Source organism: Lytechinus variegatus, chromosome 3 (assembly GCF_018143015.1).
Source record: "Lytechinus variegatus isolate NC3 chromosome 3, Lvar_3.0, whole genome shotgun sequence".
Classification (NCBI taxonomy): Eukaryota; Metazoa; Echinodermata; class Echinoidea; order Temnopleuroida; family Toxopneustidae; genus Lytechinus; species Lytechinus variegatus.
The window spans coordinates 48,828,121-48,854,640 of record NC_054742.1 but is presented as its reverse complement, the minus strand read 5'-3'; the positions used below and the strand labels follow the sequence as shown (position 1 = coordinate 48,854,640).

At 35.2% G+C, this 26,520-nt stretch overlaps 1 protein-coding gene across 1 annotated transcript; it reads left to right on the top strand.

Annotated features, from left to right (window-relative positions):
• Positions 1-816: 816 nt before the first annotated feature.
• On the top strand, positions 817-26,066 carry LOC121411227 (RING finger protein 32-like). The gene is made up of 8 exons (XM_041603819.1): positions 817-959; positions 3,100-3,334; positions 3,832-3,974; positions 4,455-4,487; positions 7,138-7,262; positions 11,185-11,293; positions 19,771-19,941; positions 24,917-26,066. The coding sequence occupies exons 1-8, from the start codon at positions 897-899 to the stop codon at positions 25,151-25,153; spliced, it is 1,116 nt and encodes a 371-aa protein (XP_041459753.1). The 5' UTR covers positions 817-896; the 3' UTR covers positions 25,154-26,066.
• The last annotated feature ends 454 nt before the right edge of the window (positions 26,067-26,520 follow it).

The window sequence follows — 26,520 nt, the reverse complement described above, 5'->3', positions numbered from 1 at the left end:
ACTTTGCGCCCTCATTAGGCATTAATGAATAAGATATTAATTCAATAATTAAATTGTCCCTTTTGTTTCATCTCGCGCTTAGCAAGAGGAATAATGTACGACAATACACCAAACGGTGGACTGTACTGTTTCCAGAAGAAGAAGAATAGGAAGATAGTCATCATTTTCATATGACATGACCTAAGGATGTCCCAGTTTTATGTCAAACTCAAAATTATAACAATGAAAAATCAGCTCTTTATTAAGTGCAATCCACTTCACAATTTTCCTACGAAGTGCTTGAATATGTCTAAAATAGACTCTTTTTCAAATCGGAATATCAAATAGTTGAAGCTTTTCAGATCACAATATCAAAAACGTTCTTTCGCTTTGTGCTCGCATTATTAATGTAGGAAGATCCCCTATTTTAGTATTACTGTTTTTTCATGATTTTGCAAAACATGAATAGAGTGTCCCATTTGTAGGTCTAAATCTCGATCCCCCCCCATTGGCGAAGGCTGGATCCGCCCCTGCAAGTTACTGGACATTTGAAGAATGAAAATATAAGAAGGGTAAAAGAAGAGTTGGAGATATTGAAGTAGAAGAGAGATGAAGAATTGGAATTGATAAATTATGGATATTTATTAGGAGAAAAATTATGTAATGTAAGTGAATCGAAAATAAAACATTCAAAGCAAGTTACTAGTAAGACCAAATTGCTTCTGCACAGCCTATTATGCAAAAGAAGATAGAGGGAGCTCGCTCCGATTCGAAATGGATACCGGTAGTTGATTGCTAAACAACGGTAAACAACGAATTGAGATTCCTTAGCCTAAGTCACCTGTGAAGATCGAGATCTAAGTTCTGTGTATCTTAATTTGACTGTGATTTACCTGTAGTTTCACTTTTACATCCAGATGGGGTCTCATCATTACAGTGATTCACGTTTTAATGGAAACAATCCATCAAGACTGCCAAAGGTGAGTTGTAACTTGTATAGCGCGATGTTCTAAACTTCTAATTACCTATAGCTATGTCCCACATGTAGCAAATTGTGCTGGTACCATATAGACCAAAAGAGTTCGGTCTCTGACTCTGTTAACTGTTGCTAGCAATGGCGGACCTAGACAGCTGGCAACCGTCTGTTTCGAGGAGTTTAAAAAATTTTTTTTAATAAGAGGTCATTCTCAGAAGATCCTTGTTCCCTTTGCCAGAACACTTGACTTGTCTACCAGAGGAGCTTCTTCCTAGCCTGGAGGCGTTCTGGGGTAAAAATCATAGTACTATTCGTACCTTTACCCCCTAATGCCTGGCGCTTGGCCCTATAGGGCCGTACGTCGGGAAGGAAAATGCAACTATACAAATGCACCAAACAGCGCCTTATAATTTGAATCTGACGTTAACACTTCTGTACATGGGTAAAAATATCGGTTAGCAACGTTTGGTTATATTAAAATTTAGTGAATAGCAAAAAAATCGCAGAAATGGGATGAAGAAATAAAAGTAGAAGAGAGTTTACTCACATTTGTTGTCTTCGCCATCTTGGATCCATTGTTAATGCAACCTAGTTACGTGACGCTTATAGAGGGCGGCAAAATCAAGTGCTAAAATGTCCCGCTTCAACCACTGAACCAGGAGGGTGTTTCATCAATATTGTTGCGCGACAACTGTCAGCGCTGATAGTTGTCGCGCGACAATATTGATGAAACACCCCTGGTTCAGTGGTTGAAGCGGGACATTTTAGCACTTGATTTTGCCGCCCTCTATAAGCGTCACGTAACTAGGTTGCATTAACAATGGATCCAAGATGGCGAAGACAACAAATGTGAGTAAACTCTCTTCTACTTTTATTTCTTCATCCCATTTCTGCGATTTTTTTGCTATTCACTAAATTTTAATATAACCAAACGTGCTAACCGATATTTTTACCCATGTACAGAAGTGTTAACGTCAGATTCAAATTATAAGGCGCTGTTTGGTGCATTTGTATAGTTGCATTTTCCTTCCCGACGTACGGCCCTATAGGGCCAAGCGCCAGGCGTTAGGGGGTAAAGGTACGAATAGTACTATGATTTTTACCCCAGAACGCCTCCAGGCTACTTCCTTCCAGATTCGATAAGACTTTGAAACTCCCTCCCTCAAAGCACAGTTAATTGTACCTCTCTACACATCTTTAAACAAGACGTACAAAAGGGCCCAGCTCCGTTAATAACGGTGGTTGTTTTTTACTTGCACGCTGTAAGCAATTTTTTATCAGATAATGTTCGTAGGATGAGTGCACTTCACCAGTACGACAATCACACCAGAAGGTGGACTGTACTGTTTCCAGAAGAAATTTTTTTTTTCCTTGTACACAGACGGCTCGTTATCATGCAGCCACCATTAGGGGACTTACAATGCAAAATCCCCCGTTGGGGCTCTTCAATTTTTGTCTTCAATAAACTAAATGAATCCAACTTTTGAAAGTTAAAGCGACCGAAATGCAAATTAATAATCTTGAAAAAGACATCCTTTTCAAGTGTTTTTTTGGTCGCGCATGGTATCCACTCGTCAGTGAATAAGTGCCCCCCCCCCCCATGGGACTGCTGTGAATGCAGTTGGAAAACACATCGTCAATCTGAAAGGATGCAAATGTTGGTCTTACGTATAGGAGAGTTGCAACCTATGCATGTTAAAATTAATTACAGAATATTGTACAGTGTTCCCATTTTTTTAATACACTGCTAAAATGTCCTGAAATCAGTGTAAAAAATATATAAAGATGAAAATTATTCAATTTTTTCTCTCTTAACATATAGAGGGCAGCCCTTCATATACATGCACACGTAGCTTTACTCTTTGTGTGCTGGGCTATGAACCCCTAGCTGTGCTGAATTATTTTCAGGGAGGGAAACAATGGATTGTTTGAGCGTGAAATGCAAAGGTTGCGAGGCACCGAGTGTGCATCAGTGTGGAAAGGGTTAATAGGCCTACCATTCTAATGTTCTCATTTGAAGGACCTACATGTATGCAAAATATTGGCATAATTTACTCTTTTTTTTCATATTAGAACATTTGCAAATTGACAGGTAATTAAGGTAAAGTATGCTAACTGCAGTCAGTCTGTTTTTACTAATGCAGGGGAGTAGTACAGCACTGGCTGCTGTGGCAATTCAAGACCACTTGATGCAGAATCTCTCTCTTGTGGACCCTTTTAAAAGGCCTCTTCAAAAGTTCCCACCAGCAAAGAAACCGTCAAAAGCGGCCAAGGCGGTTGTAGACACTGGGAGGGGTAAAAAGGTTAATAGAAATTCCAAGAAAACTGCGGAAGAGAAGGAATATGTCTTGGACCCGAAGCCTAAACCGCTTACTCTTGGTATGTCTAGACTTGTCATAATTTCCTGAAAATTATTGATTTTCTTATCACAGAAATAAAAGTTTGCTAACTAGTTTAAAAGTTGAATGTAGAATAGTTATGTTGACTTGCGAAACCAGTGACAGCAGCAAAAATTCAAGAAATTCAATCTATGTGACCGTAGCAAATTATGTATTCTGTTCTATCTTTGTCACAATATTGAAATTGAAATTCAAAACTCTATATAAAAGAATAAGTTCTAATTTTCAAATCTCTATATTACAAGTATTCCTTGAGTCAATAGCAGGATTTCCTAGCAATTATGTATTGTGTAATAAAAATCTGCTGAATTTAGGTAATCAGTTGAAGACAAAATTCATCTTTCTGTTCAAAAACAATTCACAATAAGTGCATTTATTGTACATGTACATGTGTTTATGATCTTTCTCAATAAAGAATTCAGGAAGAGGACTGAATTTTTTCCATTTTTTTCTGTCCTTTATACGAAATAACTCCAGCCCAGAAGATGGGGATAGTTGATGCACCAGAGCAACCGTTGTCAGAGGATCAGTGGGCTAAGGTCAAAGACCAGTCTAATCAAAGAGATGATTCTATCCAACCGTGTGCTATCTGTAAGGAAGACTTTGGTCTTCATCAGCAGGTACAGTCTGTAGTGTTGCTAGAGGGACATGCCTGGGGGTGGGGGGGGGAGGAGGGGGAGGGGGGAATAGATAATTTTTAACTTGGCAAATCAAATGGAATTTACGTCTATTTGGGAAGATTAATATTTCTGTTTGTGTTCTCTCTCTCTTTGTTGTAATATCACTGTCTTATTTATATGTATTCCTTTCTTCCTTTTGCTTTTGAATTAAAGTAATGTTTTAAACAAAATTACCTATACAAGGTTGTTTGATAAAGAAAGCAAAACCTGATGTGAATTGTACAGTTCATTGAGTTTTTACCAATTAAAAATGCATGTATATGTTTATTGGAGTGAGTTTATGTTTGTTTGTATCAATTAGAGAGTACAAACAATAGTAAGGCTATTAAATATTGGTTTTCCAAGTTGGTGAATGTAGAGCGCATAGATATTCTTAGAATGATCAAAACTTTCTCTGTTATTTGTTCATCTTCCTTTCAGGTGTTGCTGTCATGTTCACATGTATTCCATCGGGTAAGTTCCATGTCATGTGCTGTTAACGTTGGGAATATGAATTAAGAAGTGAATTCAGGGAGTATTTGATACACTCGGCAAAAAAAGTTCTTGGACACTTATAAAAGTTAAAATATTCCATAGAGATATTTGATTAAAGGCAAATTATTGTATGTCAACATGACCAGACAATATTCCTCTTCCAGTATGACATGATATTTTCACATGAGCAGTCATGCATGGGTTGTTAAATGCTTTAAACAATAGCAATGTCAATAAAAGAAAATTGCAAGAAATGGATCAGTCAGTGCATGACTGGTTACAGGCATTAAACAATAGCAATGTCAGTAAAAGAAAATTGCAAGAAAACGATCAGTCATTCTTTCAGTTGTGAAAGTTTGTGTGGCATAAATATCCAAGTCAAATACCACTCTAAATGTGAAGAGAAAGTTATCCACCTTGGAAGCATCACTATTCCACTGGAATTTTAAGTCAAAGTCGATGAAAAAAATGTTAAATTTCAATATCTTGGCATAAACAAAAGAAAATTATCCTTATCCTCCTATCATCTCCAGAGGTGGTAGCCCTAGGTCGACCACTCCGAGGGCGGTCTCTAACTTCATCAGTAGCCAAATACCGCTGGTTCAAATTTGAAATTGTCGTTGATTAAACTTGGAAATATTGAACCACTTGTCCAAATGACTGCCCAGACTGCAACATTCTTATTGCTCTTGCACGCTCTTGGTTGAAAAGCTTTATCTTGAAAGTGAGTGTCCAAATGATCCATCTCATTATGCATCTCATGGAGCATCCCTAACCATTCAATTCCAATGATAACCACAGTCTGTTGAAATTGTTGAATGTATGCCTACAGGATGGCCATGATCATTAGCATTTGAGTGGTCCATTTCTTGCAATTTTCTTTTACTGACATTGCTATTGTTTAAAGCATTTAACCACCCATGCATGACTGTTCACATGAAAATGTCATGTCATACTGTCAACATCATGTCAAAATGTCATGTCAACATCTGGTCATGTTGACAATAATTTGCCTTTAATCAAATATCTGTATGGAATATTTTAACTTTTATAAGTGTCCAAGAACTTTTTTTGGCGAGTGTACATTCTATAAACATTTAAACTATTATTTCCATAAGTAGGTAGATTTTTCCTTTTTAATGTGATTTTATTTTGAATATTTGAAATAATTTGTTTAACTAATTCGCTAATATTAGTTTGTCTCTTAGGTTTCTATTTCTGCAAAGTTATTGAGTATTATTTGAGATAACATTACACTACCAAATTCTTAAGTGATATAATAATTAAAATGAAAACCCAGGGAAGCCAATACTCTTCTAGTATTGTATATCATTATGTTATTATTACCCTTTTCCAATTTAAATGCTGAGCATGTAGCAAGAAGGCAGACGGCCCCATTTTTGTCTCACCTGCAAAGCAAAGTGAGACTATAGGCGCCGCTTTTCCGACGGCGGCGGCGGCGTCAACATCAAATCTTAACCTGAGGTTAAGTTTTTGAAATGACGTCATAACTTAAAAAGTATATGGACCTAGTTAATAAAACTTGGCCATAAAGTTAATCAAGTATTACTGAACATCCTATTAGAGTTTCATGTCACATGACCAAGGTCAAAGGTCATTTTGGGTCAATGAACTTAGACCATGTTGGAGGAATCAACATCGAAATCTTAACCTGAGGTTAAGTTTTTGAAATGTCATCATAACTTAGAAAATACATGTATATGGACCTAGTTCATGAAACTTGGACATAAGGTTAATCAAGTATCACTGAACATCCTGCATGAGTTTCACGTCACATGACCAAGGTCAAAGGTCATGTAGGGTCAATGAACTTTGGCCGAATTGGGGATATCTGTTGAATTCCCATCATAACTTTGAATGTTTATGGATCTGATTCATGAAACTTGGACATAATAGTAATCAAGCATCACTGAAAATTTTGTGCAAGTTTCAGGTCTCATGATTAAGGTCAAAGGTCATTTAGGGTCAATGAACTTTGGCCGAATCGGGGGTATCTGTTGAATTACCATCATAACTTTGAAAGTTTATTGGTCTAGTTCATTAAACTTGGACATTAGAGTAATCAAGTATCACTGAACATCCTGTGCGCGTTTCAGGTCACATGACCAAGGTCAAAGGTCAATGAACTTTGGCCGAATTGGGTGTATCTGTTGAATTACCATCATAACTTTGAAAGTTTATGGATCTGATTCATGAAACTTGTACATAAGAGTAATCAAGTATCACTGAACATCCTGTTCGAGTTTCAGGTCACATGATCAAGGTCAAAGGTCATGTACGATCAATGAACTTTGGCCATTTTGGGGTTTTTTGTTGAATAACCATCATATCTCTGTAAGTTTATTGGTCTAGTTCATAAAAAGTGGACATAAGAGTAACCATGTATCACTGAACATCTTGTGCGAGTTAGAGTAGTATTCAAAGTCAGCACTGCTGCTATATTGAACTGCGTGATGCAGGTGAGACGGCCAGAGGCATTCCACTTGTTATAATTCTGATGTGACCCAGCTAGGGATCGAACTATCAACCTTCCGTAGAAGAGGGACATGTTTGGTGGCTTTCAATTGGTTAACATTAGAAATTCTTCCAATGCTTATGTGTGTTATAGAATTGTCTTCAAGCTTTTGAGAGATTCACTGGTCGTAAGACGTGTCCCATGTGTCGAAAGCAACAGTACCAAACCAGGGTCATACACGAAGGTGCTACTTATCATCGTCATCAGTGTGCCACGAGGTCAGCTACAGAACATATACTCACAAGAATAATTAGGCTGTAATTTGTAAAGGCGGTTTTAATCATAATGACCCGTATTCTAAAGTCGGGTTTAACTTTAACTCGGGTTTAACGTTGTGGTTTAAGTATGGACAGCCAATTGTTACATAATCACTATTAGTAGAGATATCATACTTTCATCTCATTCGGCTCTCAAATCAATCATGATTGTGTTAGAAGTATAAATAGATGATTGTCTTCACCATCGATGAATCAGGAAAGAGCACAGTAAACATTAGAAACATACAACTTGATAAAAATTTTGATACTTTCGGCTTCCCATACTCAAACCACAACTTTAAACCTGAGTTTATGTTTAACCCGACTTTAGAATACGGGCCATAGGGGTTAAAAACCCTATTGTAGGTTTTTTTTTAATTATTCTGGAATATAAATGAATACACCAACTGAATTTGTGTATTTCATAATAGGTCAATTCCATTGTGACTTATGGGACATTTGATACTTTTTTCCACATAACTGAGGTGCATATTTGAAATAGTAGCTGCACAAACATGGATTTACTTTATTAAACTGAAAGAAGAATACTTTAACTTACTATATACAAAAATGTATGCTTTCAGCTTGGTTGCATAGGGTGCTAGATATTCAGAAATGTCATTGTGACTTATGGGACATTGATGGACCACACAAATTGGGCTCTTTTGTTCAAAGTGCCATATCTATCTCAGTTTTATGACAATGTTTTTAGATTTGGGCTTGGAGATTAACTAGTGATAGGGCTCACTAACAGTACTTGAATTGGACTTGATTCATTTCATTTGTTTCAGTAGTTGTGTGCAATCGTGTGTGACTTATGGGACAAGTGAATGTGACTGATGGGACCCTATCTCATTTCATGGAATTAACATTTCCTCGCGATTACTTAATAAGTCAAACTTAATTTCAGCATGAATAAATATTTCCTAATAAGATGACACCCTTAATAATTCATGCCATTGTGTCAGAAATAAATTCAACAAAGGGCAGAAACATCTTTTCACGCAGTTCATTTATATAAAGGGAACATTAACCAAAAAAAAGCTTCCTAACTTGTCATCAAGTTTTAAGAACTGTAATCAAATAAGTAGAAAATAATCAATAAACAATTACAATCATAAATATTTAGCAAACAGATGAAAAATGAACAATTAGAAAGAATGTACACACTTTCAATTGTGACTGATGGGACATAATGATATGACATATTTGTTACAGATAGGACAAATAAATGTTGCTTTTCTCTATCTGTCTCATACAGTATGGTAAGAAAATGACCTTTACACTACAGTGTATTACATGTGAGAAATTAAGACATTAATGCTGCCATGAAGTAAATCAATATTCTTGTTAATATACTCTCTTTTGTGTCAAATGCTCATATTTTTCATTAGCTGTTGATGTTTATGATAAAACAGATGGATATCAGTGCACAGGCAAATTTTTGACAAAAAATATTAAAATTTTGGCATAAATTCTTTTTAAAAAATTCATTACCTGGACTGTCTAGAAAACAGTTGCAATCGCTTTCTACTATCTAAACTGCATGTACATGTATACTTGTATAGTAAAAAGTGTATTCATTTACATGGAAGATTTACCATTGTCTGTGCAAAAAATATGAAAATAATTGATTTTCATGAAAAATCCAAGATGGCTGCCAAAATTGCCAATTTGGAACCCCATGGGACACGATTTGACAAAGGGAACATCAAGATTCATTAACTATACACTTCAGGCAATACAAAAAATGTTGGTTAAAAAATATACCATGGGGATGCACCCTATCACAACTTCTTTTTTTGCCAGCTGCTTGGGTTGATATGTCATCTCTTTCATAGAAATTCTGAATGCCTGTAAGGACATCATCATTTATTGAGTACCAAAGTGATGTTAGTTGTCATGGTGTAATGGCGGCCTGGTTCTAAACAAAATAACCTGGGGCCATTTCATAAAGCTGTTGTAAGTTAGGAGCAACTTTTCAGAATGACTAGTGATCCTTTCTTATATGCTAAAACATTGCCAATTTATGATGACATTTACCACAAGGATCATCGGTCGTTCTTAAAGTCGCTCTTAAGTTACGAAAAGCTTTATGAACCAGTGCCCTTTTACGACTATCAGAATGATGGTAACAACCAAGGACAACACAAATCATTATTTTTGCAAATACAAATGTGTAAGACGATCATGCAGCTGCGACTAGGTTTAGAACCGGCGATTCGATGTTCATGACATTATGACACCACCCTTTGGTCCTCTTTAAATGCGCATGTTCCTTTCTATTGGCAGGCAGCAGGAATGATTCTGAGAAAACTTGATTGCAAGCTTCTGAACAATTTTTTGGCATTTACAGGGGCTTTAATAGCTCTGCTCATGGTAGCCTTAAATGCATCTGAGGACTGGTGCTCTTATTTTGACAGGATCCAGAGGGTCGCTCAACTACAAAATTTGTGACTGATGGGACATTGACATAGGTTTTAATAGTTTCCATGGAACTACGTGTATATACCAAGTTCACATCATATGTAAAACAGTTGATGCACACTCTAAGGGGACAAGAAAACCAAGAGAATGATCTGGACCTAAAAAATGACTAAAAGCTAGGGTGAAACAAACCCAATTCACCTGCACTCAGCTTTGCATTTTAGCGATCATATTCAGTTTTCTCCTTCTTTCTGGACTGGGCACACAATGCAAACTTATTTTTTGTTGTTCAATGCACTGCCTTTGATATTCAGACTGTTTTTTCTGACAGTCAGCATACTGTTCTCCAGCTTTTAAGCATTCTTGTCTCTCTCTTTGCTGTCATGGACAGCTTTAAGGTGGCATGGTTTACGAACTGTATATGTGACTTATGGGACATGTGACTTATGGGACTGAAATGTATGTCCCCCCAGTATAGCTATTTCAAGTCCAATACAGATGCAGCTTGATTTGTTGAAGCAAGCATGTACTATGGTAGATAAAAAAGTCCAATACTTGTCTCCAGGAGTCTATGGCAGCATATGAGGGAAACTTAATGCTCAAAACTGTGACTTATGGGACATCAAACATACACACCTTGAAATGTATTTTGTGCCTCATAGTTTCACTGCAGCGTGTAAAACAATACAGCTAATGGTAAATTATTGCTTGGAGGTCACATGGACAGTGGGATTTTTCATCAGCACCCTTTGCTTGCCAGGAGCCAAGGATGGGTGAAAGTTGTAAATTTTCTATGAAATCTTAGTACCACAATGCAACAGAGTGTACATTGCATATTTTATGAATGAATGAGGGTATAGTAAATATAAGTGTGTTTTTGTAAACCTTAAACTGTATACTTATAAACAGTATAAACAAAATTGCTCCCAAAAGAAATTTTTGAAAATGGAAAAATGCAACATTTGGCTGGAATTGACCAATACACACACCATCATTTTATCATTATGAGATGCATTTGGGTTGACCAATTGTTGCTAAGACTCGCAAAACAACACAAGCTGCAAGTAAGACTTGAAAAGTTAAAGAAATATTTAATCGATTGATAAATCCCAAGTACAAGTAAGAATAAGGATTAATCAATAGAATATAAGATGAATGCTGTTGGTATATATTAACCTATAGTATTTGATTTTGAAAAAGAACATAGTGTTTATAATTAACCAAACTTAAAACAGGTCTTGGTAATACTTTGAATAATTGATGCTTGACTTTACCCATGGTTTAAGAGTTTTCAGTTATTGATTTATTTTAACCTAACCTTATCTTAATAAACACATATTGATTTTACCTGTTTGATTCAGAGGATGTATGCATCGCCGTTTTACCATATATTAATTTTACCCTCTCTATGTAGAGTGTATAGTATTTCATTGTTAGTATTTTGCTTTTAATACAGGATACAAGCCTGCTGGAGAGGGTATGTAGTCCATTCTTGGTACAAAAAGTTGAGAGAAACTGTTCCACCCAAGGATCCGAAGTTGAGACAGAAATTTTATGAAGCAAAGGTAAATATTTCACTTCATTTCATTTTTTGTCTCACCTGCATAGCAGAGTGAGACTGTAGGCACTGCTTTTCTGATGGCGGCGGCTTCAACACCAAATCTTAACCTAATGTTAAGATTTTTGATATGTCATCATAACTTAGAAAGTATATGAAACTTGGCCATAAGGGTAATCAAGGGTAATTACTGAACATCCTGCCCGAGTTTTAAGTCACATGACCAAGGTCAAAGGTCTTTTAGGGTCAATGAACTTTGGCCAAGTTGGGGGTAATTGTTGAAGTACCATCATAACTGATTGATTATGGATCTGATTCATAAAACTTTGGACTTTAGAGTAATCAAGTATCAATGAACATCTTGTGCGAGTTTCAGGTCACATGGCCAAAGTCAAAGGTTATTTAAGGTCAATGAACTTTGGCAAAGTGGGGGTATTTTTTTAATTACCATAACTCTTAAATTGTGTTGGTCTAGTTCATAAAACTTGGACATAAGAGTAAATCAAGTATCATCGAACATCCTATGCGAGTTTCAGGTCACATGACCAAGGTCAAAGGTCATTAAAGTCAATGAACATTGGCCATGTTGGAGGTAATTATTAAATTGCTGTCATAACTCTGAAAGTTTATGGATATAGTTTATGAATTGTGGATATAGTTTATGAATTCTGGACATAGGGGTAATCAAGTATCACTGACAAGTCTTAGGTCACACGATCAAGGTCAATGTCATTTAGGGTCAATGAACATACATGTAGTATTGTATCATTATATGAATGGTATTTTTTGTGAATAATTATTTTATAGTAGTTTTCAATTCAACACTGCTACTGTATTAAATCATGTAGTGCAGGTGAGACTGCCAGAGGTGCTCCACTTGTTTCTTTTGTTTTTCTATTACTATAGAAACCATGTAAGTAAATACTTATGTGGTAATAAAAATATTGAATCTTAAATTGTCAACATTCCTGTAGAATCAAACAAATGACTGCAATTTATTAAAATACCTGAATTCTTCAACATTTTTCATTCGACATGTCAGATCTGACAACTTTTCTTAAGTTTGATAAGGTGAGAAGCAAAGTTCCTATGATAAATGTGGGATAACACATACTTTGTCGGATAAAACTTGCGACAAGTCCTTTCATGAATTCAATTCAATCCAATAATGGCATTTCATTTCACATATTCAATTGCATACATGGCAGCCGAATGGCTGAAATTCTAGCATGCTTATAAAAATTCTCCAACAATCATATTTCAAACTAGAAGACAGTATAAGATAATTACAGTAGCATGATACCCTTATACAGATACAAACATTATAAGGAAAATAGATTTCATTATAAATTCTAAAAATCAAAATCAATTCAAATTCAATATAGTCAGGCAGCATATGTCATTTACTTCGACAAATTGGCTAAGTCTGATTTTTCACTTTTATGTGATTGGTGACATCACAAGGAACAACTTCCAACTTGGTGACAAATTTCTAATGGTCATCTTGACCATGTTAGGGGTCAAAATAAGGTCAATGGGGGTCAATTTTTTAAATTGCCCCAATTCTCTCAAATTACACATCAAATTGTTTGTCTTGTTATACTGAACAAAAAAGTGTACACAATTATATACTCTTGACCTCCCGTTAAAAAGTTATGACCAGAAATGTCAAAGGTCAACGAACTTTCGTTAAATGGCAAATTACACTGAAGGTGTTAAGAAAGCTCATTTTTTCCATGTTTTTATGCATGTGTGTACTTTTTTATTTTTGATTTTGATAAGTCCATCGTCAGAAGTCCTTATCCAGAAGATATAAAGGTCAAGACAAGGTCAGGGAAAGGTCAAAAGGTCAACAAACTTTCATTGGAGGCCAAAAATCACGTCTAATACCGGTTAGAAGTTTAGAAATCTTATTTTTCGTGGGTTCTTTATTTGAGTCTATATCTCAGAAGATATTTTATATATAAATGGGTCCAATATGCGTATTTAGGAAAAAAATAGATAAATAGATAATAGATAAAGATAGACGTCGAATGCATTCAGTGTGGTATGGCTGCAGCAATACTTTGAAACCACTTGACAAACCCTAATGCCCTTAAAGTCGTATCATATCAATGTACTTATAAATGCAACCAGCTCTTTCCGAGTTTCTTGATTTTGGAATTCAATTCAAGTTCGATTCATTTTCAATTTACTAGTCTTTGATATGTAAAGATACATTTAGTCCGTTTGCTTTGTACATAATATTTTAATCAACAGAAAGTATTGTGATGTATTGGGGTATATATTTATGTGCACTACATGTATGTTTACAGACACATTGCTTGATCAGTGCTCCCAGCTCCTAAGAAAGATGCCTAACATCTAATTTGGATTAACTCACGAATAAGAGGTGAGGAATGAGGATGATATGATAAGTTGGACTCAAATTGCTACTAATTCTAATGTGTGACTGTTATTTATTTCTGACAAAGAGGCAACATCGTTCATGCATGCTCATTGTAGTCAGTCATTGGTGTCCATCATGCTGATGTGATATGTTCTGACCATTACTCGATCTCTGGAGCCAACGACTACACATTCCTGATTATGTGCTGACATTAACACGGCTTGTACTATTTTATCAAGTGTGTTTTTCCGAGCACACAATGTGAAACTAAATTTAATACCAGATGCAGATTTTGTTTTTGTTCTTTTGTCGTTCTTGTTTTTCCTACTTGCTGAATTACCTGGATGTTACTAGAAAGAATAATTATATAAGTGAAGTAGACCACGGCCATACCGCAGCGGGAATGGGGGGGGGGGCTGCCCCCAGAAATTGTGAAGACTTGCATTTTTACAAAAAAAATAAATATAATTGACCAAAAGTATGCACGAGATCCTTATAAATTTTAACTTTACAAAATGCAAAAGGGCCCAATGATAAGCTTAGAACAGCACATGAACCATAAATGTGTAGTCCTTCTTGACTCCAGAGATCGAGTAATGGTCAGAATATATCACATCAGCATAATGGACATCCATGAAATAGCATGCCTACACGATGTTGCTTCTTTGTCAGAAATAATATAATCGTCATATATTAGAATTAATTGAGGAACAATTGGAGCCCAACTTATCATCCTCAATCCTAACCTCATTATTTTATTTGCAAGCTAATCCAAATGAAATGTTAGGCATCTTTCTTAGGAGCTGGGAGCACTGATCAATCGATGTGTTTATTCTGTTAACATAGTATTATACTTGTACCCCAATACATTACAATATTTTCTGTTAATTAAGATATTCTGACAAAGCAAATGAAGGAAATAAGTCTTTACATATCAAAGATGAGTAAATTGAAAATGAACTGAACTTGAATTGAATTCCTAAATAAAAAAAAACTCCCTGGTTGCACTTATCACATCTTGAAGATGACAGGATTTTAAGGGCATAAGGGTTTGTCAAGTCTTTTCAAGGTATTCTCGCAATACCACACTGAATGCATTCGACGTCTATCTCTGTTTATCTATTTTTTTCCTAAATAAGCACATTTGACCCTTTATATATATAAAATGTCTTCTTAGATATAGACTCAAAATAAAGAACCCACGAAAAATAAGACTTCTAAACTTCTAACCGCTATTAGACGTGTATTTTGGCTTCCAATGAAAGTTTGTTGACCTTTGACCTTTCCCTGACCTTGCCTTGACCCTTTACATCTTCTGGATAAGGGTTTCTGACGATGGACTTATCAAAATCGAAAATAAAAAAGTACACACATGCATAAAAACACGGAAAAAATGAGCTTTCTTAACACCTTCAGTGTAATTTGCCATTTAACGAAAGTTCGTTGACCTTTGACATTTCTGGTCATAACTTTTTAACGGGAGGTCAAGAGTATATAATTGTGTACACTTTTTTGTTCAGTATAACAAGACAAACAATTTGATGTGTCATTTGAGAGAATTGGGGCAATTTAAAAAATTGACCCCCATTGACCTTATTTTGACCCCTAACATGGTCAAGATGACCATTAGAAATTTGTCACCAAGTTGGAAGTTGTTCCTTGTGATGTCACCAATCACGTAAAAGTGAAAAATCAGACTTAGCCAAGTTTTCGAAGTAGCCGGTAAATCATGACATATGCTGCCTGACTAATATGATATTTGTTAAAAATTACCAATCCTAAAAGTTAACACATCAATTAAAAAAATCTGAACAGAAAACTCATAAATTACATCAAAATAATGAGGTATAGTAAGAATGAAGGTGAAAGACTGGTAAAAAGTATTGCACAGACAAACATATTGAGAATTAAATTATTGAATTATTGTGAATTTGAAAGAATTATCATAAAAGGTGTACTATTTTGGAATCTTGTTTTGCACCTACATGTAAGGGGTCTAACATTTTCCCCTTGGAATAATCTCTATTGTATGATTAAGTATGATTATAATGGGACAAGATACAAGAAATTAGGTATAAATATTACATAAAAGTACTTTCCATCAAAAATGGGTTCTAAATGTCTATTTTGACATGAACATATCAATATGGTTACAAATACTTTTGGTATTTATGATGAATATTTCATATTCATTGAAACAATTTTTATTATTCATTTTCTTAAAAGTGAGTTTGCTTTAACAAGTGTGTAATTACTTGGGGAAATGTACAGGCACCTTTTGCATCATACACATTGTGTTTCACCCATTGTGCACTTATCATGAGTAGAAAAGAAAATTGACAAAAACAAAAAACAAAACAAAATATATTCAATTGTATATAATGTGACATAATAGGACATACTGTATGCGTGAGCCAAGCTCCTATCCTTTGCACAGCCGGCGCAATTTACTTTGAATTTTCCAATCCACTTGTTAAAATGTACATGTAAATCAAGATCCCCAGTGATCTGCCATGATGATTGAAAATATGTGGCTATAAAAAGATGAAACTCACACAAATAGTATTCGGAATCATCCAAAGCCAGTAAGTCATCACAGAAAAGCCATCAGCAGATGATGTTTATTTCAAAATGAACATCATATTTTTACGATGTTTATATCAGTGGAAAGGAACTTGATTTTTCTGTCATAACACACATCAATCAAAGTGGATTGGTGTAATAATGATTTATTGTATATGGATTCAAGGTGTGAAAATGAAGTATTAGTTTTCAAGCCTAACCCAGATGAATAATTACAATTTTGGAAGGTGCTTGATGGTCAATGTGTACATTATTCTTTTGTAATTTGTATTCATGAATACAAATGTATGGATACTAATTTTCAATCATTATTCTTGAATGAAGAACAAAATAAACATTGCAGCATAAAAGCTGGCAATAAACTCTTGTAGTTATTAGGAATATTTTACTGGTTATTTAAAGAACATGACAGTGACAGTGATGATAATGTTGATGATGAGGGTGGTAGTGATGATGATGATGATGATGATGGTAGTGATGATGATGGTGATGATGATGATGATGACGACGATGCTGCTGATGATGATGATGTTGATGATGATGATAACGTTGATAATGATGACGATGATGATGATGATGACGATGATGATGCTGCTGATGATGATGCTGCTGATGATGATGACGATGATGATGATGCTGATGATGATGTTGTTGATGATGATGTTGATAATGATGATGATAACGATGATGGTAAGTAGCACCATTCATTGGTAGTACATTATAAGGTACCCAAATCTTGAAATATTTCACATACATATACAAATAGGTTATTCATGTTTCTCCAATAATACCACAAGGGTAACACAGCTACTGCTGAGTGATGTCTGTTTATGAAAAAAAATCATAGGTAGACCAGTTGGTAATGTACAAATGGTAGGAGAAGCACAGTCACATAGAATCATAATATCATAAAATTAATGTATGTTTCTCATATTTTACTGATATGCAGATCAAGAGATTAGAGGAGGTAATACATTGTCTTTCTGCAGCACTGACTTACATATCTACACATATAATCATATATCACTTGTATATTTGAATTATTGTTAATTGCCTCTTTTATTGCAGTCATATATTTATTTTCTTATCCTATTCTTTCAAAGATTATCACACCAGCACATGACATAGAATGATCAACACAATGAATTTGATAATTGAACAAATAGAAGAGTTTGAAAAGGAAATTGAATTCATGTATAACTTAGGGGGCCGCGAAACTGGAGAGGGGGCAGTCTGGGGGGTTCCCGCACTCTTCAGCGAGCATGTAAAACAACTTGTGATTTTGTGTTGACCATACACTTGTGGAAGGCTTTGTGCTCTGTACAATTCAATTTCAATTACAAGTCATGTACATTTCTAAATATTCAGTCTTTGTATATCTGATATGAATTACTGTTTAGTAAACGTACTAAACGGTAATTCATATCAGATATACACAGACTGAATATTTAGATGTGCATGGTTCTGAATACTTAAATGAATTACTTACAATATTAAAAAAAATTCCTAGAAAATAAAGGTATGGTGTAGCCTTCAGTTAGATGCTTTTTGAATGCAATAGAACCAATATTCCTATCATTTGTTTCCCCCACTCAGATATAGTTCACATACATGTATATATCATAGAATAGATATTTTGGTAGGGCTATAGTAGTGATGTTAAGTCAGTAAATAAAAATATTTGTGTTATGAGCTGCAAACATATTAATCAATATTCAATTACATTTTTATATCAAATCCAAATATTTCACCAAATATTTCACTTCACATGCATTTAGAACAGATTGGTAGAAATAGAACTGAGATGATAAAGTCACATACTCACTTTCAGTATATTCACTGATGAAAATATATTATTTTATTTCTCTTAAGTATGTGCACCTTGATTACTTGGTTTCTCAACAACGATGCATAGATTTTTAAAAGTTTTTTTACTTTTTTTCTAAACTTTGTAGGAATCAAAATAAGTATAATACATCTATTGTATATTCTATTCACAATCATCAATGTTTACATTTTTTGAATTTTTTTTTTGTATTAATTTGAACAAGTTAGTGCAATATTTGTACACCCCATAGTTGTCTCTTTGTGGTTGTGCAAGATCATTCACTCTGAAGTAGGAATTTATCATATATCGTTTTCAAAACACACAACCTGTAGTCATGTTACATCAAAATGTCCATCTCGTTTTCTCTGCGATCTTGGCAGGTTCCAAAATTGAAAGACGCAAATAGCCTTTGGCTACCCTTATTGTTTGGCTTGATCTGAAATTTTGTCGCTCTGACTATCTTCTCAAATAACACAATATCCGACTTGCCCTATCACAACCCAGCTAACTAACCACATACCCGTAGGCAAGCATCCAATCTTTGCTTTTAATCACTTTGTCGCAAAATGCAGGTCGAGGTTTGAAACGTTGGTGTGAGTAAAACAAAATATACATTGAGGATTTTCAACTGCACACATTGAACAAAAGTTTTTAAACATTTCCCTTTTTTTCATCAAGGACTTTCATCTAATCCTAGAGCCTGTGAATAAGATCTGTGATCTGTAAAATGAAATATACTGGACTATTCTAAAATTTATGTACAGTGTTTATCCTTTACAAAAGATAGACAATAAGGGTGCAACATTTTGGTTCTGTGGTCTGATTTGACATCCTTTGAATGAAGATGATGACACATCACACCTGTAGACAATGTGTATCATAAATTTTTTTTAATGAAGAATAGGAAATCCATTTCAATTTATCACAAAGTCCCTGAAAATGAAAAAAAGTAGTTTTTGTATAATTTTGATTTATTGAAGTATGCCTTCTATGCAAACAAAGTATAATTCATATGTAGTCTTATGACAGCTATTTTGCCCCTCCTTAATTCTGAACATGGCTAGTTATTTTGGGAGAGAATATACAATTTGCCTGTTTTTGTCATTGAACACATTGCACCATATATACATGTAATTTACTTCAATGCAAAATATACTCTGCTTTATTATACCTTTGGTAAATTGAGATGATTTTGTTCTTTCGAAAGTTAGTACCCACAGCAAGTTAGATATCTCCTGATGCTTTGATGTATGAATCGCATTTGTTTCATTATCTTTATATTATAATATGAAGATGTTTCAATGTATACAAATATTTAGTTATTTCCTACCTTTAATACAAAGATTGCCTAGCGATTTTAGGCAGGGATATACCAATATGCAAATGTGGAAGGTAATTGGGTTTTTATTTTTATTTGTTGTTATGGGGGTTAATCAATATTAGAAACAAATTATTTTGATGGTCTGTTGACTTTGGTAAATAAAAAAGAGAAAAGAATAAAATTTACATAAATTGTGAATTTTCTTTCTATTGCACTGTTCTATTAAACCTTACAAGTGGGTTGCAACAACACAAGGGCTATCTATGTCTAATAAACAAGTAATCCTACACCCAATTAAAATGCAGAAAACTGACACACCCCTGTTTACCCCTCCTCCATCCTCTTGTTTCCATGGTAATACAGCTGCAGGCCATCACCGATCGGTTAGTCAGATCGTATGACACGAGGGTGGAGGAGTTTCTTTCACAGATCGACCGGTCAGTGGCCGACAGTCGAAGCGTGTTCCATAGCCTGGATACCTCCACGCTGCTGAGGGCTATCACGGAAGATGAGTGGGAAGCGATACAATACAAGGTAAATAAAGTATATATTGAATAATAAATGTGAGCATCCTTGAAAGACAGGAAGGATGGAAAGGTTATCAAGAAGTAGGGGACGTTTATATGATCTCTTCCTTTGTTCTTGACTGGTAGTGTATTCTCAGGGTCTTTCCGTAATGTTGCAAATCTTGCTGTTTGCATTATTTAGATCTAATCTAAAATCAAGTTTCTGTTTCCTTGAATATCTTTGCCCCTTAAGTGAAATATCTACATGTATGTCCCTTGATGGAGAATTACTTTTTAAGGTAGGGAGGGGACAGTATCCAATTGTGCCTCAATTGTTTTGTTATTTTTGTTTTGGTGTCTATGGAATTGGGCGGTTCTTATAAAAAGTCTTTTGGAATTAAAGGAGATTCAAAACTCTATGGGTTATCAAAGGAAATGCTTGCTCCTGTGGAATGCTGCTGGTATTATTATAATGAAAGCTAAAATGAGTACTTTAAATATTCATGTGGTTGTTGATGTTATGTCTTGGTAGAAACATGTTTACATTTTTCTTTCATTATTGTATGTGTTTACATGTATGATTGTGTTTTTGGGGAGAGGTAAGGTGGTGATGGAACACTCCTCTGCCCAATATATACATCGCAACTTACCATTGGTAACTCTGCCATCGGTAACAAGAATATTAATCATGTGATTACAGGACAGTAACCAATCAAAATCATGATTCCCAGAATGCCAAAATTTTGAAATAAATGCTGATTCTTTTATCAGTAGGTTGCATCCTGATTATTGTATTGATATTTTTTTGATAACTGTATTATTTTTTAACAGAACTTGTTACATATTGACTGTAGTAAAGCAATTCTATCATTTTGTTGATAGTGTAACTTTATAAAAGTCTAAAATCCATGTATGGTTCGTGCAAATTGATTTTTGTATACCTGCACCTCCATAATTATCAGTCATAATAAGATAATAAATCAATGAAATATTTATATAATATTGACTGGCCTTGAGGGGAACATCAAAATATTGCCAGCAAAAGAATCATATTGGCCCGAGTCTTTAGACGAGGGCAATATGGGGCTTTTAAGGGCAATATATTTGATGTTCCCCGAAAGAAGAGCCAGTCAATATTTTTATTACCATCCAAATCAGATATCTAGAGCAAAAATCGTGATAATGGTGATATTTCTTTTCAAAATAATTGTCTTGTTAATATAAGGGTCTAGGCTCTGCACTTTACCATTATGATGTACTTGCAAGCGCTTGGATCCAGTGGTGTCTTTTAATGACGTATATTGTTGGCGCGCAGATCCTATGAAGCGTATCTCTTTATACGCATCCACAAATGCCCGGATGTAAGACCAGGGAAAATACAAAGGTATATTTTGCGTCGTCTCTGCATGCAAAGTAAATATGCGCAATGAGACCAAGGAAAATACAAATAATATACCTATCCCTTCCCGATATTTATGAATCTAGGGCAATACGGTTTTGTAAATGATCAGCTCAGATGTCTGATATGGGTGATGATTTATATACATGTAGCCCACACTTAATTTCATAGTCATTGAGAAACTGAATCTCTATTAAAGTATATACATGGCCTAATGTTATGTGCTATCAGTTTCTCTGTGGTTTTGAATATGAAGCCTTTTGAATTTTATGCACTTTAAACAGCCATCCATATTTTTGTCTCGCCTGCATAGTAGAGCAACAGACGGCAGCTGGCGGCAGCAGCGGCGTCAACATTGAAATCTTAACCAAGGTTAAGTTTATGAAATGACAGCATAACTTAGAAAGTACATGGACCTGGCTCATAAAACTTGAACATAAAGGGTAATCAAATGTCACTAAACATATTGCTTGAATTTCAGGTCAAATGACCAAGGTCAAAGCTCATTTACGGTCAGTGATAATGAACTATGCCCATATTTGGGTATTTGTTGAATTGCCATCATAACTCTGAAAGTTTATGGATATAGACATATAGTTCATGAAATGTGGACATAGGGAAAATCAAGTATCACTGATCATCTTGCACAAGTCTTAGGTTACATGATCAAGGTCAAACACTATTTTATTACCGGTATATTAATGGTGTTTTTTGTGAATAATTATTTTAAAGTTATTTTCAAAGTCAGCACTGCTGCTATATTGAATGGCGTAAATGCAGGCGAGACTGCCAGAGGTGCTCCACTTGTTTTCTAATGCTGACAATATGAACCTCTTCCTCCCCTCCCCAAATGTTATTGTTCACCATAGATGTAAACCTTGAACTAGATCTTAAATCAGTACTTGGAAGTTCCACCCCCTTTTAGACCCAGAAAATTGCAGTTAAATATTTGTATTTTGAAATGTAAATTCCCAACAGAAGTCCTGAATTTAATCTTCTAATTGGTTAAAATCAAATTGCATTTGATCTTAGAGTTCAGTTTAATTGCAAATGATGCAACTATTCCTGCAATCCCAGAACCCAGAATGCTTGTAGCAGTGATGGTTAGTATGCTCTCCATCAAGAGTCAATAGTTTTTTTTGTTTTTTTTATACAAGTGTACTATTTATAAACTCCTTAGTAAGTTTGCTCAAATATTTTTTGCCAGGCTCTGACAGGTACCTGTGCATGCAGAGTCAATATTATTTTTGCTTTAAAGTTTAAAGGGTTTTTGAATAAAATTTTGATAAATGTAGAGAGCTTTTATTCCGTTTATGGATTGTCACTCCAATCATGACCATTGATGCTATTCCTCCTTGCTTCAGTTATTATTCATTCCCTTCATTAACATCAGCAAGCATGATCTATTCTCCTTTCAGTCACATCTTGCAAAATTTAGCTGTGACGTCAATAACGTTGATTGTCAGCTCCTGTAAAAGGAGATAAAAACAACCCATTACATCGTAAGTCCTAACTTATCAATTCTGTGTAGATGTTAGCCCCTGGGTTTCCATTGCATCAGATTTTTAATTCACTTAATTTGGCTAACGGTGGCCAGGTTCTTTGCTTTGAAAACTAAAGTAGGCTATTCACTGTGAGTGCTCTAGGCCAGGCAGCGTTGGAAAGTGTGCCATTCGCCGTAACCTAGAATATTCACTTTAGCTTGTAAACATGAGTAGTGATGGCACTTGTGATAATTTGGTGTTTCATCCTCGGGCTATAGGCCTCTCTTTAATATGAAAGTACTTGTATGAAATTATCTCCATTTTCAATCACACGATGTTACTCTTTTCCTTTATTAGTCTGGTACTTTGTTAAGAAAGTGTTGGCCAGGGAAGGGACTGGGATAGCACACAAGAACTTTGTTTCCCCATCTCTTTCATCTAAGTTTTAAATATTCAATAATTGATTGTAACTGGGTTAACACAATATGCATTGCTTTTGGGCATTCATGCATGTAAACTAGCCCAATGATAATTTTAAGTTTTACATGTAGATTGTTGTATTTTGTATGAATATCGACCCAAGTTGTTTGAACATGATCAATTTCCCTTTTGATAAAGGAAGTCCTATTGGCCCATATTCTGAAGTCAGGATTAATTTAAACTCTGGTTTTAAGTTTTGGTTTAACTATGGAAAGCCAGTTATTACATAAATCTCCTACAGTAGAGGTTCAGTGTATCGGCTCATTTGACTCCCAAAATATTATTAACTGTCTGGGAAGGATAAGTATGACAAATGTCTTCATCATTAAATAATAGTGAAGAGCACAGTTAACATGAGAAGCATTCATTGTAAAATAAATTTTGAAATGTTTGGCTTCTCATAATTTTAGCACAGAGTTAGACCATGGTCCAAGTTAAACCGGACTTCAGAATACGGGCCATTATCTACAAGCTATGCATACAATGTTGCATAATATACATTAAAGGATAAATCGCATTCCTCATTGCCTATTAAGTTAACAAGGAAGAGGATGAGTTGCCTATATTCATTGTGATTTATGCACTTATTATTTGGAAATTAAATTTCAAACTTCATTTCCTTTAAATTTTTAAGCATCAACTGTGCCATACTTATGAAATATTTGATAGCTGAATTCAAATGTATGATTGTTAAATGTTTGAAGATCATCCCTCTGCTACTTATGCAATAGAAACCACGCAACATTGATTTTTATTTGCACATGTTAGAAGATACTTTAGGCAGATTTACATGTAAACATGTAGCTACTTAAATCTTTGCATCTTTTGATCTTTGGAAGAAAGGTTTTGATTCATATCATTTTGCATGGATCCTACGAACCCATGGCGCCAAACAGACGATAAGAGTTGTGAGAGAAACGAATCAGATGGTGGAAATATGAAGGGGTTCTGCGATGTTGAATCAAGTCAATCAATGTATCTGTAGCCCTGTGGCGTTGGGAACTGAAGCTATGTAGTATCATGTGTTGAAATATGAGATGGGGAAGACAGTCAATGATTTCTGAAGTGTGCCTCTAGCTTTGTGGATTATGATAAAGGGACTGACACATGTTGCCCTGTGTGAATGATTAAGTGTGAGTGAGTGAGTGAATAAATGATAATAATCCTGTCCTTTCATTATAGATTTGGAAATATGTATTTGAGTTTCATGAAATATTTATTTTTATATGTGCATTGTTGTGTAGAATTTCTTGAATTCTAATAACCATAAAATATCAAGTGATTTGCCAAAATAACTGTATTTGTGTAATATAATATGAGAATAAACTTCATGACACTTTTTTATTTATATCAAGGGAGCAAGTTGCTCAGTCGGTTTTAAAGCGCCTGCTTGTCAAACAGGAGATTTTAGGTTCGAGTCCAACCCAGAGAAATGACTGTAGTCGGAGTTGTGTGTTTAAATACCCCTTCCTGTTTAATAGGCACAGGCTATGTTGCAGTGGAAGACACTCCTCTTGGATAGGATTTTAAATGGAGGCCCCCTTGTGCATGTAGAGGAGAGTCACCACCATATCATTTGCTGAATTTTTTTTAATTTCATAAAAAATTATTAAGTGTTTCTCATCTTTTTCTAATTGCAGGCCGTCGAGAGAGGTGAGAAAGATTGTCCCATCTGCATTATGTCCCTTGGAAACATATCAGAGGGAAATGTTGATGTGGACTCACCAAGAAAGGGGAAGAGAACCACTGTCCTTCTCTCCTGCACCCATGTCTTTCATCTCTGTTGCTTAGAAGCCTTTGAAGAACTGTCCTTAGGAGAGCATAAGATCTGTCCTGTATGCCGTGCTGGTTATCAGAAAAGGATTCAAGACATATGAGGTCTGTCAGTCCATCCATCCATCCATCCATTCCTCCGTCCATCCACCCATCCGTCTGTCCAGCCATCCATCTATTAATCCATCCATTCATCCATCCATCTATCTATGCAGTCAAAGAAATTGAAATAGGCCTTGAAATAGGCTCCTCAATTCATTAATGAGCCTGACTGAAACGATATGTGGAAGTCTTGAGATGTGATTTTGGGTGATTTCTTTCATGTATGTTGACAAACATGAGAGACCTCAAATCATTGGGCAGGTAAAATATTATGTGTATCTAGAGAGGTGCAAGGTTACAGCTTGACGCAAAACTTGGAATTATGATAGCATTTGTAGTGGCTTGAGTTATAAATAATGTTTGCCACATACAAACTGCAGTCCCTGGACGGCCTTGAATATACCACCAAAATTAATGTTCATGATGGCTATTCAGGTGCAAGTCACGCATACTGATTTACCTGGAGGGGCCTTGCCTCACATAGCTACTTTGCGTATATAGGGAAACTAACCGCCCTTTCACACGGTAACAAGATCGTAATTTGAATGATGATTCCAGTGAAAAATAATTCTAATGACAAGTTTTTAGCACATGTGAAACCAAACTAGAATCACAAACGCTAATCACAATCAAAAGTAAAATTCTACTCTGGAGGTGAATTCCAATTAAGTTTCACTCAAATTATGGTACAATCTAAACGTCTGAAAGGGTTGAGCACCAAAACAACTTTTGAGGGGCGGAGCTTACGTGACATTTCAAGCACTTCCGTAGATAATACAATTGTCATGCTCATGCACTCATCGTAGTTTCTTTTTTGCAATGCAGTGCTTTGATTGGGTTTGATTGACAAGTCACCAAGGACACATTACCGCCTTTGCTCAGGAATTCCAATTCAAATCACAGTTTTCGAGTGAACGTGGGAGTGGTACAATGATTCTAACGACGAATTGCAATCATCATTACAATGATGATTCAAGATTCTCGTGTGAAAAGGCCCTAAGATTGAATAAATCAGAACTGAATGAAAAGGTATTATGTAATCATAGTTAAACATATCAATATAACAAGGAATCTTAATTTCATTTTATACAAAATGAAGCATTCATATAATGATAAAATAACCGGACCACGTAGTCAGCGGAGAAACTCAGTAGGTGATACAATTTCCATACTTTGTGACGAATCGAACACCGTGCCAAAAGAGCGTATTTAACAAGACAAAACTGAGGAAAAATTTACATTAAAACAAATTTAGCTGTTGGTTGCTTCACATTTATCTCTGTCCATCATTCATTCATCTCCAGCTAGACACTGAATGTCATTTGACTAGGCTTGAGCACTGTGAGTGAAATGTTCAAGTGATATACAT

Excerpts from the sequence above, each read along its gene's own strand:
- LOC121411227 (XM_041603819.1), top strand. The coding sequence starts at position 897 with ATGGGGTCTCATCATTACAGTGATTCACGTTTTAATGGAAACAATCCA. Across the intron at positions 11,294-19,770 it reads AGAAATTTTATGAAGCAAAG|CTGCAGGCCATCACCGATCG; the intron begins GTAAATATTTCA and ends ATGGTAATACAG. Across the intron at positions 19,942-24,916 it reads GGGAAGCGATACAATACAAG|GCCGTCGAGAGAGGTGAGAA; the intron begins GTAAATAAAGTA and ends TTCTAATTGCAG.